Raw genomic sequence first — 19,808 nt, 5'->3', positions numbered from 1 at the left:
TATCTACTATATGATTCACGCTCGACCTTTCGGTCTCAGTGTTCTGAGGACATATCTGCATATGCTAGGCTCGTCAAGTTTAACCCGAGTATTCTGCGTGTGCAAAACTGGCTTGCACCCATTCTAGATGAACGTGGAGCTTATCACACCCGATCATCACGTGGTGTCTCGGCACGACGAACTTTGGCAACGGTGCATACTCAGGGAGAACACTTTTACCTTAAAATTTAGTGAGAGATCATCTTATAATGCTACCGTCAATCAAAGCAAGATAAGATGCATAAAGGATAAACATCACATGCAATCAATATAAGTGATATGATATGGCCATCATCATCTTGTGCCTTTGATCTCCATCTCCAAAGCATCATCATGATCTCCATCGTCACCGGCATGACACCATGATCCCCATCATCTTGATCTATATCAATGTGTCGTCACATGGTCGTCTCGCCAACTATTGCTCTTGCAACTATTGCTATCGCATAGCGATAAAGTAAAGCAATTATTTGGCGCTTGCATCTTATGCAATAAAGAGACAACCATAAGGCTTCTGCCAGTTGCCGATAACTTCAACAAAATATGATCATCTCATACAACAACTTATATCTTATCACGTCTTGACCATATCACATCACAACATGCCCTGCAAAAACAAGTTAGACGTCCTCTACTTTGTTGTTGCAAGTTTTACGTGGTTGCTACAGGCTTTAGCAAGAACCGTTCTTACCTACGCATCAAAACCACAATGATATTTCGTCAAGTTAGTGATGTTTTAACCTTCACAAGGACCGGGCGTAGCCACACTCGATTCAACTAAAGTTGGAGAAACTGACACCCGCCAGCCACCTGTGTGCATAGCACGTCGATAGAACCAGTCTCGCGTAAGCGTACGCGTAATGTCGGTCCGGGCCGCTTCATCCAACAATACCGCCGAATCAAAGTATGACATTGGTAAGCAGTATGACCTGTATCACCCACAACTCACTTGTGTTCTACTCGTGCATATAACATCTACGCATAAACCTGGCTCAGATGCCACTGTTAGGGAACGTAGTAATTTCAAAAAAAATCCTACGCACACGCAAGATCATGGTGATGCATAACAACGAGCAGGGAGAGTGGGTCCATGTACCCTCATAGACCGAAAGCGGAAGCGTTAGCACAACGCAGTTGATGTAGTCGTACGTCTTCACGATCCGACCGGTCCAAGTACCGAACGTACGGCACCTCCGAGTTCAGCACACGTTCAGCTCGATGACATCCCGCAAACTTCGATCCAGCAGAGCTTCATGGGAGAGTTCCGTCAGCACGCCGGCGTGATGACGGTGATGATGTTGCTACCGATGCAGGGCTTCGCCTAAGCACCGCTACGATATGACCAAGGTGGAATATGATGGAGGGGGGCATCACACACGGCTGGGAGAGATCAATAGATCAACTTGTGTATCTATGGGGTGCCCCCCTCCCCGTATATAAAGGAGTGGAGGAGGGGAGGGGCCGGCCCTCTCTATGGCGCGCCCTGGGGAGTCCTACTCCCACCGGGAGTAGGATTCCCTCCCTTCCATGTAGTAGGAGTAGGAGTCAAGGAAAGGAAAGGGAGAAGAGAAGGAAGGAGGGGGCGCCGCCCCTCCCCCTAGTCCAATTCGGACTAGGCCTTGGGGGGCGCGCGACCTGCCTCTCTATCTCTCTCTCCCTTAAAGCCCAATAAGGCCCATATACTCTCTCGCGAATTACCGTAACTCTCCGGTACTCCGATAAATACCCGAATCACTCGAAACCTTTCCAATGTCCGAATATAGTCGTCCAATATAACGATCTTTACATCTCGACCATTTTGAGACTCCTCGTCATGTCCCCGATATCATCCGGGACTCCGAACTACCTTCGGTACATCAAAACACATAACTCATAATATAAATCGTCACCGAACTTTAAGCGTGCGGACCCTACGGGTTCGAGAACTATGTAGACATGACCGAGACACGTCTCCGGTCAATAACCAATAGCAGAACCTGGATGCTCATATTGGCTCCCACATATTCTACGAAGATCTTTATCGGTCAAACCGCATAACAACATACGTTGTTCCCTTTGTCATCGGTATGTTACTTGCTCGAGATTTGATCGTCGGTATCTCAATACCTAGCTCAATCTCGTTATCGGCAAGTCTCTTTACTCGTTCCGTAATACATCATCCCGCAACTAACTCATTAGTCACATTGCTTGCAAGGCTTATAGTGATGTGCATTACCGAGAGGGCCCAGAGATACCTCTCCGACAATCGGAGTGACAAATCCTAATCTTGATCTATGCCAACTAAACAAGTATCATCGGACACACCTGCAGAGCACCTTTATAATCACCCAGTTATGTTGTGATGTTTGGTAGCACACAAAGTGTTCCTCCGGTATTTGGGAGTTGCATAATCTCATAGTCATAGGAACATGTATAAGTCATGAAGAAAGCAATAGCAATATACTAAACGATCAAGTGCTAAGCTAACGGAATGGGTCAAGTCAATCACATCATTCTCTAATGATGTGATCACGTTAATCAAATGACAACTCATGTCTATGGCTAGGAAACTTAACCATCTTTGATTCAACGAGCTAGTCAAGTAGAGGCATACTAGTGACACTTTGTTTGTCTATGTATTCACACATGTACTAAGTTTCCGGTTAATACAATTCTAGCATGAATAATAAACATTTATCATGAAATAAAAAAATAAATAATAACTTTATTATTGCCTCTAGGGCATATTTCCTTCAGCGCAGGCCCGATGTCGCCCAATGATGACGGTACCGGGCAGACCAAGCGGTCCACCTGTCATCAACCTTCCAACCGGACCGCCCGGGTGCAAGCCGTCTGGGAAGATCGGACGGCTCAGAGCCGCACTGAGAGACCACCCGGAAACAGACGGCTCGAAGGATCACCGACTGTAGCGACCAGAGATAATATCAAACCTTTGCCATGCTTTCATGTCCCTTTTGAACTCTCTAGGAATAATTGTGAAATGACGGGTATGAATGAGGTTGATAAAAGTTTGTGCACCTCATGTTATGATGTGTGAGTAGTAGCAAAGGTATGTTGTTACCTTTAGAACTTAGATGGATATTACCCTTTGTTTTTAAGCCTTCTTCCATGCCTGGCCAATGCGTAGGTGAATGAGTATCCAACCTCCTATGAGATACACCTGAACTTCATCATTCAGTTACATGATTAATTTAAGCTCACTCAGTTCTTGATGTTTACTCCATGGGACTGAAAATAAAGCATGACTTTGCATTTGCATTGTATGCTCATATAGATACGATATGATTTGATTCCATTCACTTCGCTTGCATGGGAGCAAGTCGGTGACAACAATGTCCAACGTCGCCCGCGACCCTTTCCTATCATGTTGTTTACGTGTGTTTTTTTCATTTTATTTTTCTACAAGGAGGATTACACCCGGCCTCTGCATCATTTTTTTTCTTTTTCGAAAAGGGGGTTCGCCCCAACCTCTGCATCAGAACGATGCATACGGCCAATATTATTAATAAGCAAAAGATCCAACATAAGTCTCCAAGTCTCGCACACAGTAGTAAACAAAGGCTCACGAAGAGCAAAACATCAAAAGAAAAAGCCACAACCGGCTGGCATAAAAATATAGGAGCACTATATGCCTATCCTATTACATGACTGCCATCCAAACCGGTTGAAAATATCCCGTGCTACCATCTCCCATCGGGTAGAAGCAGTAACCAAACGCTCTCTGGCCTCCGTCGGAGTGAGTAGCAACCATATACGGATCAACGCAATGGCCCTAAAGATAACCTGCAAAAAGTGAATGTTTGTTGTTCTGTTAAAAACCAGATCATTTCTGCAGTTCCACACTGCCCAAAATAAAGCACAAACGCCTATACGAATGTGCCTCGCTGTATCTGAATCTATCCCATCGAGACACGTCCCATATAACGTGCTGATAAAATTCGGTGGATTAATATTAAAAGCTATGTGAACCGATCGCCACATAATTTTTGCCAGCGGACAATCAAGAAAGAGGTGTTTGATTGATTCGTTTTGGTCGCAAAAGCCTCTGCATCATTTAGAGTTGGTGGCTCGACGGCTACCGGTGGAGCGAACGCCGCTGCAGGAGGGGTGGGCAGTGTGCAGCCGACAGCCATTGCCGGAGGCGGCGGATTGTAGAGGCACTCGCGGAGGGAGTTGTAAAAATTGATTTGCACAACATAACATAAACACTAATATGGGGTGGAGAGGGGGCATATGTCACACTTCATCACATTGTATTATTCAAATAGTTATTTATGATTGAGTACATGTGTCTTATAATCATTATTTGCATCATGTAATCACACATAGATGGTGTAGTAAGACATTATTTGCTGATACTATTACATTTTCCATTTTTATGGTTTTATAGTGATTTTTAGACATATGGATGGATAATCATGTACGCATCCATTCACATATAAGGAGACAATTGTCGTTTTGATTTAAAATAGTAGCTACATCCCTGTGAATTGAATTGGGGAAAGTGGGTGGCATTTGTTCTTTTCCTTATTTTTGCTACTATTTTAAACCAAAACGCAAGCAGATTGGTGTTTGAGTTTGACCAATGGCTGGCATTTCCCAAGTGCTATTTAAATAGACATCGTGCAGGTGGACTGTATGCAGAATTGGAGTTGAGAACAATTGGTGCATGAACGGATAGCGACTCAATCTGCTCTAGCGTGTGTGTCATTGCCATGGGGAATTTAGATTTCCAGTCGATATCCATCAAAACACAAAAGTGTCCCAGGCGGGTGGTGAACTCTAGCGGAGGTTTGGCGGTGGAGTAACAGGGCTGGAAGGGAATGTGACCTTGTCACACCAATCCTTCTATCCATGGTCCCGGCCTTTTGGGGCTGGGAAGATAGAGCGTCTAGCCAGTGGTAGCCACTCATGCCTAGGCCGACCAGCTAGATGCCGAGGCACTGCACCACGATGCTCCATAGAAGCTACTCCCTCCGTTCCAAAATAGATAACCCAACTTTGTACTAACTTTGCACTAAAGTTGAGTCATCTATTTTAGAACGGAGGGAGTAGCTTAGAGGCAAACCCTTCCAAGGAGCTATCGCGGAGCATCAAAGGCACATCCACGATAGGAGGCTGCCGTGGAAATCTGTGACTGTGACCCAAACAATGTGAGAAATCTGAAAAAAATTTCGCTCTTCTCTCAGACTCTTACACCCCTAGCTCTTGTCAAGCGTGTGGTCATAGCTGGATGTGAAACACGGTGCTACATGCTATGTAAAGCTAATGAGATTTTGCACTAAACATGCTACTGGAGTGCTTGTGCTCATGGACATGGATCATACGCACAGTGCTAGATTCGGCTATCTTTGAGAGGTTTCAGTGGCGGACATTGTAAACATGTACTCTCTCCGTCCCATGATACAGTTGCTTGTAACAAGATCTTATATTATGGGAAGGAGGGAGTACCTCTTTTATGTCTCCAGTGTAACCAAGTTCAAGCAATTGAGAATCGCATGTACGAAATAAATAACCTGATCTTATTTGTTACTCCTCCGTCCCATAGAAACGCTCTTATATTATGGGATGGAGGGAATAGTAGGCAACCATATATTACCACCACCATCTTCTGTATCTGGTCACACCCTTTTCAGGCATTGTATTTGTGGTGCATCTATACCGGCTGATCAACCATAACTTCACCCATATTTTCAACATTGCAGATGTGTTCTTTAAGCTTTTGTTTCTTCCCTTTCAATTCTACAAATTACCGAGGGAGATACAGTGGTATGCAAATATTCTGTTCTTTCATTAAAAATGCTTATACAAACGAGCGTGGGGATAAGAATTTTCCACTATATGCAGCATGCAAGGCAAAGAAAAACACATTCCAGCAAGTGCAAGAGACTAAAACTGATTCAATTAACATAAGTTCCTCGATAGATTAAACACCAGTCATACAGTAGATGTTTACAAACAAACACTTCACACAGCACCGTTGGTGGAGTACAACAAATACTTAACGCCCAAATTAGTCAAATAGCTTTAGGTTCGCACAATGTTCAATGCTACAAATGGAACTTAAAACACCCTATTGCAGAAGTGACAACAGCTTTAGGCTTATACAATGGTGAAAGAAAGCAGCACTAATACAGCTCGCCGTTGCTTAAATTTAAATACCCTCAGTGGAAGCAACGACGTCCCATCTTGATAGTAAAATATGATGTGCTTGAAATTTCCATTGAGGGCACGGAAAGGCCTGACAGCAACATTCCCAAACGCCCCGATACTGCTGCATGGATTGCCCTACGGAGGACCGCGCGCCAAGTGCACCGCTAGGCACAGACCCGCTGTGAGGTATTCGGCTCCATGTAAAATGTAAATTCGAGCCCGGGAGGCTGCCTAGAATGCCGGAGGAACTGCAAGCAACCAGCCAATGGTCAGCGTTGAAAGTTACAGCATTGACTCTAGCGTGAGAAAATGTGGTTTGTGTTGGGAGTTCACCGATTTATACTGAGCGGGTGCACCTAGCATACCTGGAACAGAAGAATTTTATGATTATAATTGGCCCGTTAAGCAGCACTACATATTAACTATCATATCAAGAAGTAGGATATAATAGTAAACTACATGTAGCACAAGTGTTGTTTATGACACATCGGCGGTAAATTTTGTCAATGTCATCCAGATAGAGGATGTGGAGGAATGTCAAAATCTCACCAAGAAAAGGAAATCCAGCGACGACAAAAACCATCAACATTCTGACAGGAACAGAGCAGCAATAAAATGGGTTGTGTACATCCAGATGCAGAAGCCGGGAGGTTGAACTCTTTTTTGTGACTGTACCACCTAGATACTTTTGCAAAGAATCAATAAAGGACATCCTTTTTGCAAAATACGAACAGAGCAACACTGCATCTCCGAGTTTGCCTGAGTAGTAGGCAAAATAAAAGGTGTGATCACAAAGTAGAAAAAAAGAAGTGCAAGAACTGCAAAAATGAAGAAGCTAGAAAAAGCTCAGCCGACAACAAAACATTAAATTGTTACCGTGCATAGCTGACCTTGTGTGCAGTTGAAAATTGTACCAAGCATGGTGCTGAAACAGGAGACTTCAAGGTGAAGAGAGCAGTGTAAGGAGTAGCAGCAAGCAGAGAAACACCAAGCTGTCAATCCTCAGCACGAGTTGTAAGTGTATGGCAGATCTTCTTCGATGTTACTGGTAACAAAAAGAGAGAGATGTCAGTTGTAACTGTATACACTTACAGCGAAGAAGACCTGAGGTCCTTGACCGAAAGAGAAGTAAATAGCTGACCCCGTGTTGGCCGTCGCCATGACCGTTGTCTGCAACAAGCTCTGATCTCCTGCTGCTGCAGGCTCGGGGTGGAAAGAAGATTCCATTTGTAGCAGTGAAGGCGTCAACCTGAACTGCAGCAGCGGGGAAGGTGCAACAGTGCAGCAACAGAGTCGAATAAGCGAAGGAGAAATGCAAGAGCAGAACCCATTTCCATCATCTTCTAAGTGAGAGCCTTGGCTGTTACGGACAACATGAACATAGACATGAATTGTAAGTGTATAGTAGTAGCAGTTATCATCTCGGTCAATCGATAACTATATAAACTAGTAGTACTAGTTGAACGAAATACAGGTTAATTAGCTGACCTGATGACGTCGGTCGTTGCCGTGACCACCACTTGTGATTCTGAGCCGATCTCTTCCTCTTCTGGACGAAAAAACATGGACCACCAGCCCTGGTCTGCTTCGCCTTCTATGTTATGCTCGCTCCAGTCCTCACTTAGTCGCAGCACGGGATCGTTGGGGTGTGCCTCCACTTCCCGTTTAAGGGCACCAAGCTTTGCCACTTTAGCCCCCAAGCCAAGTGAAATCTCCTTGAGCCTTGGGAGGTGCTTGATACCAACAAATTCCAACCAAACCCCACTTATCTGTATCCTCTCCAACTGGTGTGAGGTGCCCTCTTCGAACCTCACCTCTCTCACTCGACTTAGATAATAAATATCAAGTATCCTGAGATTTGAGAATGCTCCTGGTCCGAACACTAACCTCCTCCCAACATATGTATCCTGACCAAGACCAAGCACCATGAGGATGGGCAGTGCACCTAATAGTTCCATGGTTTTACCTCCTTTCAGCCAGCTATGCCCTAGATAAATCTTTACTAAATGCATCAAACTTCCAAACCAGTTGGGCATTTCTCCAAGACATCCAACCAACTTAAGGCTCCTCATAAGGCGGGAAGGTAATGAAACAGAATGTAGCCACTTGAGAGAACCTTCTTCACCCGCATCCACATTAAGAGAGCACAGGGAAGTGAACTTCTCAATAGCTGCACAAAGTAACATGCATTTTTGGTCGGTGGCCTCTTTTGTTACCACGCCAAGTTTTTTTAGCTGCACAAGCTCACCTAACTCTTTAATTGCATTGTCATCACTCCGTTTGATGTCCACGACCTCTAGTATTTGTAACTCTTGTAACTTGCTAATCCCTCTCGGCACACTGACACCTTTGTATATTGACCAATGGCTAAAGCAAGGCATGCGCGGCTTCAAAGCTTTTTCATGAGAATTATGAGTAATCATACGATGATACATCACGTCCATCAAGCATCCCATAGAGGGCTCAAGATCATGATAATACAACCAATGTGTTTTTCTACACCGGATGCTACGGAGACTCACAAGGTTGCAAATCTCATTTGGTATTGTTGATATATCTGTCATTCTTATCTCCAAAGTCTGCAAACCTTCTAATATTCCTATAGATCTTGGAATTCTACAAATGTTTGAATGTGCATTAGCACTCCCAATATTCAAATACTTCAAGTGGCGGAACAATCCTATGTCCTTGATATCTTTTTGTGTGATTCCAAAGTGTGCACTGTGTACATCCAGGGTTCTAAGCATTCTCATGCTAGGTGGAAACAGGGGAGCAGGTGGCTCTATGGGTTTCTCACCAAACATGGTTAATGACCGGACATGCCTCCAATCTATGCATTCCTTTAGGCACTTTCTACCATGGTATGATACATGACGAAAGTTCTCCTCTGCTACACTATTTACATTATCGTCGGCAGACAAGTACACAAAGTTTTCATCTCTAGCAATTGAGATCATGACATCACGCATGACATCATGGACTCGACAACTCTTAACTGTTCCTTCCACATTCACTCTTGATGGTATAATCATGCTTCGGTTGATTAGCTCAATGAAATAATCTTTTCCAATTTTCTCAATGTTTACCCTGCCTCTAGCGATGACGAACCCCTCAGCTATCCATCTATCTACTAGAGACCTCCTCTTAATTTCAAAATCCTCGGGAAAGATGCTTAGGTACAAAAAGCATGACTTTAGATGAGATGGCAGGTAGTTGTAGCTCAGAGTAACCATCCTCCTCATTGCATCAAGGCTTGGATTAGTCTCAAGCTCTGAAGGGAGATGCTTATAAAATTGTCCCCACTCAGGTACCTTTTTTGTGGCAAGGACGCCACCTACCATGAGTATAGCTAATGGTAAACCACCACATTTTTTAACTAATTTTTCAACTATGTTCTTCAAGTTCTCATCTTTCTCCATGTCCTCCTGCCTTTTCCTACACTTTCTTAGTAACAAATTTGCAGCATCAACTGATTGTAGTGGTTTGAGTTGGTAGATATGTGAGTCAAGAGAACACTCCTTAGCTAAGCCCATATCTCGTGTTGTTATTACTATCCGACTACCTTTCTTGTTACTGCTAGGAAAAGCAAATTCTTTGATCCACCTCCACATATCTATGGTCCACAAGTCATCAAAAACAATAAAATACCTTTTATCCTTGAGCTCTTCCATGAGGTAATTGGAGAGGTCATCCACTTGCACTGCCTTCCCTTTAAGTTCTTTCAAGCATTTCTTCAGTGCCTCATGTCCCAAAAGCTGCCCGATCATACCCTTGAGCATCTCTACCTTGAAAATCGAATGTGATACTGTGACCCAAGCAACACAAGAAAATTTCTGCACAATATCTTCCTTACTTTCATATGTCTTCCTTGCAATAGTAGTCTTTCCTAAACCACCCATGCCGACAACACATATCACCTTAGGAAAATCATCTTCAGTGTTGACATCTATCAGGTTTGTCAACTCCTCCTTAGGCTTCGAAAAGCCCACAAGTTCTGCTTCATCAATGTTGCTAGTTGCGTGATTGCGAACATCTTCGTTGTACGAATCTACCTCGTCAACAGTGTTGGAGGCCTCTGTCTTAATGAAGTTGTAGCGTCCATTCCTAATGCTTAGTTCTTCAGCTCTTATTTTGAGTTCACGGATCTGCATGGCAATTTGATGGCGATCTTTGAGCTTCATCAGCTGTCGCGATAAGCTTTGGCTTCTCACATGCACCATGAATTCACTAAGGCAATCTTCAATATTGTACGATAAGTCTTTGACTTGCTTCGCCCACACCTTCAGTTGAATGTCTTTCATCTTACTCGCTTCAACAGACAACAGAAATGCCTGCATCGACTCTAGCTCATATTTAATGAACCTGTCAAACAAAAATATATTAAAAAACATCGCACAACAGTTGGTGACGTCCTAGAGCTCGTATTATGCAGGAATGTGTGAGGAAATTTGCACCCAAAAGAATATATTTTAGACCCGCCACATAAATCATGAGATTTTCTATAGGCTGAGGTGGGAGTCAGGGTTGGTTGGCTTCAAATCATGAGGGGTTACGTTGAAATCATGGTGCATATTAGATTGAAATCAAGGGGGGTTGATCCATAGGCTCCTTCCATGGCTTTAAGCCTGTAAGTCTAGCATTTTTGCCAGACACATATATAAACAAGATGATACCCCTCATGTTGTCGTCGAACTAAAAAAATTATTTCTAAATATTGTACACAATATAAATTCAATCTTAAGATTAAAACTATGTGATAACCTCTGTAAAAACAAAAGAACAAAAGAAATTGATATAAAAGTTGAACATGGCGTAAACTAAATGCCAAGGCATTTAAAATCCACTATGTTTGTTGCAGTTAGAGAGACTCTCGTATTCAAATCGGATGTATGTCAGTTGACCAAGCTAGCAAATCGATTGTCTGTAACAATTTGGATGATGTGGAAGTACGCATGAGCATGAAAATAACAATTTAATGACTTACAGCGGGGCTTGTCTATATAAGATACTAGATGATACCTCGCGCGCTGCTGCGATATGGTTGCAAGTATTTTGGTGAAAATAGTATTTAAACTAATAGTATGTGAACCAAAACAAAATACATACAACTTATTGTATTTGATTATTTTATAAAGAATTAGAAGTAAAAATACATATGGTTTACTTTGTTCAACAAAATGATTTTGTGAAGAATAGAGAAATTGTGGATGGTATTATGTCTTTACATAAGACCCTTCACACTACCCATGTTAGAAAACATGTCGGCATTGTTCTCAAACTTGATTTTGAAAAAAAGCATACGACAAGGTGAATTTGGATTCCTTCTAGAATGTTTTCCTTATAGAGGCTTTAATTCTGATTGGATTGGCTGAACTAATAACATCCTTAACGATGGTACTGTTACTGTTAAGTTGAATAACACTATGGGTCCTTATCCGCAAAGTGCTAAAGGTGTTAGGCAGGGGACCCCTGTCCCTGTTTTTGTTTAAATTGGCTGGTGAATGCATGTCTAAAATGGTGAGGAATGCTCAAGAGAAAAATTTAATTATTGGTCTTGCTCTTCATCTTATTAACAAAGGCATTCATATTCTCCAATGTGCAGATGATAAGGTTTTGTGCATTTACCATGATAAGGAGAAACGTGTGATCCTTAAGATGCTGCTTTACATGTTTGGACTTATGCCTGACCTCAAAATAGATTAATGACATTGCTAAACGGCATATGCTAATTTGTTTGGGTGCCAGATTTGGGGCTTCTCAATGAAATACCTACAAACTCATGTTAGATATTCCCTACTTAAATGTGTTGGTTGGGATATTTTGTAGAACCTAAATATTTGAACAAATTGGATGCATTGAAAGGCAATGTTGCATCCATGGGTGGCGGGGTCATTTGCTTATTGTCATGCTTAATAGCCTCTCCTATCATATGTCTAAGCTACTTCTGAAGAAAAAAACTGTGACTGAGAAGTTGTATAAGCATAGGAGGGGAGTTTTAGGCAGTGGTGTAGTAACAATAAGAGATACCAGCTTGTGAGATGGACAGGAACGTTTGGTTTATGGATGTATATGCACATTATATGGAAAAAATAGTAATTAAATAAAAAGTCAAAAAAATCTGAAAATATTTTTGAAATAAATTTCACCTTCCATTGTACTGGTAAAAATAATTCCACAAAAGAAAAAAATCCCGTTGACTTCAGGGCAGAAAAGATTTTAAAAATGACCAAAATAGTGTGAATAGTGACTTATATATAGCAATATGGTTTTTTCCCAGAAGTCAATGGAGTTTTATTATTTTTGAAAATTTATATACCAATGCAAAGGAAAGTCAAGTTTATTCCAAAAAAACTTCTGAACTTTTTTGACTTTTTATCTAAATATTTAAAAAATCCCCATATAGATATACACCCAGGAACCAAAGGGCATTTCCCTTGTCAGGTCGACTAAAATCTAAAGAAAAAATAGTGCTTTGGGAATAAAAGACCTTAGACAATATAATATCAGTTTGTTAGCTGAATGGTGGTGGAAACTAAAGAATCTTCCTGGGCTTTGGCAAGATATTGTTAAGGCAAAATATCCTAATGGTTGTATTGTATATAGTTAAAACAAAATTTGCCGACTCTCTTGCATGGAAATCTTTGTTCAAAGTGAATGCCTTTTATATGATTGGGAGAAAGTTGAAATCCATTCTAGAGATGTTGCCAAATTATGGAAAGATTCCTTACATGGTCAAAAACCTCTGCGTGAGCAATTTCCGGAACTCTTGCAATATGTATGTATAGTGAAAGATGTACATCATGTAGACATCCTCTCCTTTTCTAGGAGAAGACTTACAACTAGGTTAACTTACCAATGGAGTCAGATCTATAATACTATTCTAGGACGAACTGGTCTGATGAGCCTAACAAGATTGTGTTGGGTTTAAGGGAAAAGAAGGTGTGTGCTACCAAATCTGTTTATAAATGGTTGGAGAGTGGCCTTTCTGGTAGTAGCTTCAAATGGATTTGGAGTTCAAAATCACTCTCAAAATTCAAATTTCCTTGTGTCATATGTTCCAGAATGCTATACTTACTAGAGACAACATGAAAAAGAGAAAGTGGCATGGTAATCCCATGTGCTTTCTTTTGTAATCTCTTGAAACTGTTCAACATCTTCTTTGTGTGGTTGCCTGAGTGGTTTGGAGGACTGTGGGATCTGGCAGCGATCACTTGGGCCATTTGGATCCACCGGAATAGAGATACTTATAAAGAAAGAAAGATGACCCGGACTCCATTTGAGATTGTTTTCGTTGCTTGTTCTTTCTTGTTTAATTGGGCAGGTATTCAGAAAGGAGTTGATGGTCATGTGCTTTGCCCATTCTGCAATCAGAATCTCTAAATTAAGGAAGTCTAGTTCTCGTAATCGAGCAATTCATCAACATACCACTAAACCACTTTTTATTAACATAATGACAACGAGCCCTTATTGTAGTTGATGCCACTAAATATGTTGCTCTTTTTTTTGGTACCAACAATTAAGAACTTTTTCCCTAACTTGTTGGACCAAAAACTAAATCACAAGCTTTTGATAAAAACGAGCCATTCTAGTGGCATTTATAATATGAGTACCTTTACGCTTTGCCGGATGAGACCATAAACCACATTCTGGTGAGTTGCGTGTTTGCTAGAGAAGTTTGGACCCGGATATGCCTTGCCTTGTGCAATTCAGAGAGAGCACTACGGCTGACGAGACGTTGGAACCGTGACGTACCCAGCAGGAGCGCCAGGGTGAACACTGGAGAACCACCCATGCCATCTACCTATTTGGCATGTGGGAAATTTGGAAACACTGAAATGCCATTGTGTTTGATGGAGTGACACTGTCTGAGAAGCAGGTTATTCAGCAGACTGAGAGTGATGGTAGGGTTTCAAGGGGAACTAGACGATTTCTTTGCGGCCCTATCGAGGTGGACAACTACCGAGTAGTCACGTAGGAAATTGTGGGGTGAAGGTGGCTGAAGTGCACCATATAACCTTACCGTGTAATGCTTCAGAGTGGAGCAGTTCTTTCACATTTCTCCTATAATATATGATATGCACACTCATATGTATTTGAGAAAAAGAAAATCCGGCCATGCTTATGAAGGCTTGCGCAAGAACGGGTGAGCATGTCAACGTTTGGTTGCATGCTATCTCCGGTCTTCGTCTTGGTATCTTAGTTTGTCTAGCCTGTCTTAGCGCTGGCGTGTGCTGTCTTTTTTGGTTAGGTGTTGAATTTGGATGTTTCTAGGCTTTAGCTTAAACTTATTCATTTCACTAGGTTTCCCCCCCTTGCCTCAAAAAAGAAAAACTAGGTTTTTTCCCCCATATTGTTTTTTTAGGGAATTTTCCCCCATATTGTTTAGGGTGTGCATAGTGGGATTCCTGGTGATGCCTGAACTTGCCTCTGCCCCTTTATTCCAGCTTGATTTTGATGAACTTTGTATTTATGTTATATGTATATAATGGAAAAGGGTTGTTGCCCGGTTCAAAAAAATAGGGAGATCTTAACTGGCTAACATTCACAGTGACGTTCAGACAGCGAACGCCCTTTGAACCGCACGATCTTCATCCAATGGATGGCAGTTTTCGTAAAAAATAATCCAAAAGATAAAGCAAAAAGACCATGGAAGGAAGGAACTGCCATGGCAGTTTCAAAAAACTACCACCCCTGCCCCCTCTGAACTCAATAAAAACGGCCACATCCCCCCGTTCGTTTGCTATCCATCCCCTGGCCCCGTTCGTATGCGCGTCCAAAAAACATGGTTTTTTGTGTTTGATTTATTGTATAATTGTAAAACATTATAGCATAATATAATATAAATTCGCATTTTTTTGAGAAAATAAATCCGCATTTATGTTTGCATGTTGAGGTGAATTTTTTCCATGCATGGTTGCATGCTAAGATTACTTTTTTTTCTATACATGTTTTGTTTTGAAGTGGCATGCTTATATGACGAGAGAAATAAAATAGGTGTTAGCAATTTAGATGTAGAAGATATATAGCAATACTGACCGTACAATGATCTAATTAATACAAACTTAATTATACCAGATATCCTTCTCCACACCCATCAATAAGCTCATCTCGGCCGGGGCGGCCGAGGCAGCCTTGCTGATGGCACCCCCCAGCATGGACCTCGCCATGCTCACCGCCGTCCCTGCCATGTCCGGCCGGTTTCTCTCTTGCCAGAGTGTCTTTTTTTTCAAGGGCTCTCTTGCTCAAGTTGGAGCTACTATTTGCAGATCACAGGTAGAGGGAGGCGCTTATATAGCTGATCGACCGAGCCCTTGCTGTGAACCAAGTCTCATGTTGTAATCTTTAGCCGTAGCCGTTGCACTCCACTAATGAATGAGCCTATGTGATAATACACAATATATCGTCATCCGAGTTAATGCAATAATGGTCCTTGGACGGCAACACACAAGCCACACATGTAATTTTTTTTTCCTTTGTTTCAAAATTCTTTCGCTCGTGGCTCTTGCTCGCGGGAACCCTTGCGGGAGGGGAACGAGTTTACCCAAGCCGCCGCTTAGAAGCAAAAGGGGAGGGAACATGTTAATTAAAACGCATAGCTGAATAATCATCTAATGGCATTGATTTGGTATTGTAGGTGTCAATTTTTTTATATAAACTTGAAATTTTGACTTAATACAAAATCTACATGCCCATTTATATTTTATTAGTATGAAGGAAGAGAGTTATACTGCACACGTCCTAATCCTAATTAAGGCAATAATTGTCCTTTGGACTATGACACACGAGCGACGTGTGTTTTATTGTTTGTCCCAAAATACTTCCGCTGAATTATTGTGGCTCGTGTTTTTGTGTATGTCTACTTGTTGTGTCCCACAAAAAAAGGACAAATAATTGCAAGAAAGTTGCACACTAAAATTGCATCAAGGAAATACCAGCCAAAGATGAAAATTAATGTCAAAGATGGACTTGTTAGCTTACGTGGAACAAATACACCCAATTGATATGATCATATACTCTCTCCTACGGATCTGTCCTTGATGGATTTGGTCGGATCTGGTTATAGTTTGTCTATGTTCTGTGTCTTCAGGTTGGATCCTTCTGACCTACGCTACCCTTCATTGGCGACAGTTGTTTTTCTGTTGCGCTGGTCCTATGGGACCTTAGCATGACGAACTCTCAACTGTCTACTACAATTGCCCGGCTCCGGCGAGGGAGGGGCGATGACGGCGGCACACCCGAATTGAAAAAAAAAACACTCAAACATTTTATAAACTTTTGGGCAACATACATGGTCTAGCATAATTAATACTCACGGTAAATGTTTCGGGACAAAATAATTTACGCCGTATTGCGACAAAATACAACAGAATCAATACTATATAAACGCTACTATTCATGATTTTTGTAGCTGCCCTTTCTTTTTTTCCGCTCAGAACACGACATAGCTCATTTCGTCCTGAAACTTTAAACGTGAGTATTATGACATAGCTCATTCCATCTCAAAACTTTAAACGTGGTGCATCTTATCAATCGTTAAACCAACTCCAATATGGTTAAGTCAATCTGGTCATAAAATCAGTCCCTGCATGTAACCAAAGAACAAGCGAGAATTTGAGATATGCAATTTGAATTGCCGGTATAATATGAAGTACTTAATCAACACTTGTCAGGACCAGAGCCTTAGTTTCCTCGGGGGAAAAAAAGGACCAGAGCCTTGGGAAAAAAAAGGACCAGAGTATGTATGTATCTTTGGGTGGACAGGAGGCTCATGTATATAAAACATTTGTTGGACAAAACAGGGGTAATTATATATCTTTAGCTAGGTGAACGGGAGGCCAAGATGGTCATGTAAATACAACATTTGTTGTATAGTATTAGTGGAGGGCAGTATATGATATAGTGTAACAGCAGCAGTAGAGTATTTGTTCCAGAAAGGCAGCAAGGATGTGCAGGATTGTGGCGCCAAAGAATCGCAAATTCAGAATGCAATGCCTAAGATTTGCTCGATAAATCTTCCAACTAACAACTGCTAAAAGAATTCAGTGGCTGAGATTTTGTTCAAGTAGGTCCAGAATTCGTTGGCTGAATCTGCTGCTTGCCGAAATATGCTCGCTTAACTATGACAGGCAAGAGATACATACAATGTCTTCTAGAGTAGTTATTTTTCTTTTAAGCTAGGCTAGGAGTGTGTCCTACAGGGGATTAAGAAGGAATTCCAGAGCCAAAATCTTAGTACCTTGAGGCGGCAGCGCAGCAGAGTCATTCGATCCAACCAATACCTGGTATAGTTGAGAGCTTTGCTCTGCCGCCCCTCCCTCGCCGGCAGAGCATGCAGCTAGCGGTCCGGGAAAAACAGAGGAAAAACCTCTGTTCAAGAAGTAGCTTGTGCATTTTCAGAAGCTTGTAACTTGTAAGAAGCTTATCCAATGTGCACCCACTGTCCATTGAGTATGTTGAGTACATTCTGAACCCCCAACATAATAAACACAACTAGTATGCAGCAGCATGTGACACTACATGGCATGTGCTAGTCCCTGGTTTCCATACGACAGTTTACGGTTGAGGTCTTGCAACATATAGATAAGTACTCCCTCCGTAAAGAAATGTAAGAGCGTTAAAGTAGTGATCTAAACGCTCTTATGTTTCTTTACGGCGGGAGTACATCTACTAAGAAGAAACATAAACTTTCTTGGCAGATGTAATTCGCGATGCTAGGCAGAGTTTTCTTCTCTTCTTCCCTGGGATGGACTGCAGCCAGTCCCATCTATCTGCCCTTGCATCATCTTCCACTTGAGACGAAGAAGCAGAAGCTGAACGCTGCCGGATGTCTCCCACAACTAAGATTCTGATGCGTCATGGCATAATACTCAGTTCTGCACCTGCCTAATGCATCGATAGGAGCACGGAACCGAGTTTTATCTGTGCGCAGATGACCAGATGGAGCAGAGTTTGTGGAAGAAGCATGCACCTTATATTGAAAGGATGACAGGTAGGATCTACTCCCTCCGTTCCAAATTACTTGTCGCAGGTATGGATGTATCTAGATGTATTTCAGTTCTACATACATTCATTTCTGCGACGAGTAATTTGGAACAGAGGGAGTACCTGTAAGTGTAGGGGCTAGAACAAGTAGGAAATCTGAACATTTTTCTCTTCTCTCACACCCCTATCTGTTGCCAAGCAAGATCTTTGCTGGATGCAAAACACGGTGTTGCATGCTATCTAAAGATCATGTTTTGTACTCCCTCCGTCCGAAAATACTTGTCGGAGGAATGGATGTATCTAGACGTATTTTAGTTTTAGATGCATCCATTTATATCCACTTTAACGACAAGTATTTCCGAACGGAGGGAGTATCCAGCAAAGATGGTGTTATAAGTGCCTGCGAGCTGTATTTCCAGTAACGGACCCTATCTGTATTGTTTTACACCATTATGCACATCTTCAACTCAATAACAGTGCATAGAATTATAGAAATAAAAATGGCCAGGTTCAAAATTGAGCTAAACACAAGAAACTTGTTTGCACAAGCAACTAACCAGTAACCAGGCAGTATGTTTCCTGCCAATGCTGGCGAAAGCCGGCAAGGATCTCCAAGGTCGGCACCGGGAAAAGATTAAGGATTGGGGAGCATCACCGGCAGACAAGAAAGACTCGAGCAGCATCAGCATGGTAAGGGTACAACAGACCAACTAGGCTTCTCCACTGGTTCTGCTAGTACCGACAGTGCCCTCCGCTTCCTGTCATCCTCCAGTAACCAGGGGCCCTTATGGTCCTCTAAGGGCGTGTTTGGTTGCCGTGTGCAACAATGCCTGCATCGCATACACTTTTCTACTCAGCCTGGTTCTGAAAAAAACAGCCTCATATGCGACGTTTGCGAGTTGTTTGGTTGCCTGCATATGGACTTCCTGCATTAGGAGGACAACCAAACACCGTGTAGTTGCATGCGCCGAGACAATGCAGGCAACCAAACGGGCCACTTTCTTCCCGCGCGGGCCAGGCTGGGCCTAGTGCGGGCAACCAAACACGCCCCAAGGCTCTCGAATTCAATGCGCATCACCCTTGACTTCCTATCAAGAGGTTTGGCGTGCGGGGCATGTGCTCTCTGGTCGCGGAACACACCGTACTATAGGAAAAAGTGGATGCACATACTCCCTTCGTTTTTATTTACTCTGCATATTAGAGTTGACTGAAGTCAAACTTCGTGAAGTTTGACCAAATTTATAAAAAAGATATAAGCATTTACAAAGAAACAACACGGCGACGGATGATGCGAAAGAAACACCAACGAGCGAGAAACCACCCACGAAGCTCCGACGGAGAGAGCTACAAAGCGAAGCGAAAGGAAGACCACTGTGCACCATGGCCGAAGTGCGGCGCGAAACGACAACCTTAGAAGGGAATGGAACCGACATAAGAAAATGACCAAAACGCCCACGGCAAAAACTTGGAGGAGAAGGCAGCCACCAAGCACGGACCTACTCCAAACACTTGACCCCAAAGGTGATTGTCTACAAAGCACCCCAGGTAGGCCGGGCGTGCAACATTCATGCCATGAGCCGGGTGCGCGCGCAGGCCCGGCTAGACAGCGCCTAGCCAATAGGGCAGCACACGTG

The 19,808-nt window shown here is 42.5% G+C and overlaps 1 protein-coding gene across 3 annotated transcripts; it reads right to left on the bottom strand.

The window, feature by feature from the left end:
* Positions 1-5,935: 5,935 nt before the first annotated feature.
* Positions 5,936-15,440, bottom strand: LOC119288147 (disease resistance protein RPM1-like). Of its 3 annotated transcripts, none has more exons than XM_037567777.1 (7): positions 15,265-15,438; positions 7,681-10,554; positions 7,334-7,552; positions 7,069-7,237; positions 6,742-6,951; positions 6,526-6,557; positions 5,936-6,440 (listed from the first exon to the last, which is right to left on the bottom strand). In XM_037567777.1, exons 1-4 carry the CDS (start codon positions 15,378-15,380, stop codon positions 7,195-7,197), a joined length of 3,252 nt encoding a protein of 1,083 aa, XP_037423674.1. In that variant the 5' UTR covers positions 15,381-15,438; the 3' UTR covers positions 5,936-6,440; positions 6,526-6,557; positions 6,742-6,951; positions 7,069-7,194. The 3 variants fall into 3 exon arrangements, with proteins under 3 accessions (XP_037423674.1, XP_037423673.1, XP_037423672.1); XM_037567776.1 differs by having other exon boundaries at positions 7,083-7,237; XM_037567775.1 differs by lacking the exons at positions 5,936-6,440; positions 6,526-6,557; positions 6,742-6,951 and having other exon boundaries at positions 7,112-7,552; positions 15,265-15,440.
* Between the last annotated feature and the right edge of the window lie 4,368 nt (positions 15,441-19,808).

This window comes from Triticum dicoccoides, chromosome 4A (genome assembly GCF_002162155.2).
Source record: "Triticum dicoccoides isolate Atlit2015 ecotype Zavitan chromosome 4A, WEW_v2.0, whole genome shotgun sequence".
In the NCBI taxonomy this organism is placed as follows: domain Eukaryota; kingdom Viridiplantae; phylum Streptophyta; class Magnoliopsida; order Poales; family Poaceae; genus Triticum; species Triticum dicoccoides.
This window is presented reverse-complemented; position numbering and strand designations above follow the sequence as displayed.

Bases quoted from the DNA above. Each gene is read 5' to 3' on its own strand.
- LOC119288147 (XM_037567775.1), bottom strand. From the start codon at position 15,380: ATGGCAGGGACGGCGGTGAGCATGGCGAGGTCCATGCTGGGGGGTGCC. The intron at 10,555-15,264 runs GTATAATTAAGT...TTTGTTTGACAG, and splicing joins GGTGTGGAGAAGGATATCTG to GTTCATTAAATATGAGCTAG. The intron at 7,553-7,680 runs GTCAGCTAATTA...TGTCCGTAACAG, and splicing joins GCAACGACCGACGTCATCAG to CCAAGGCTCTCACTTAGAAG.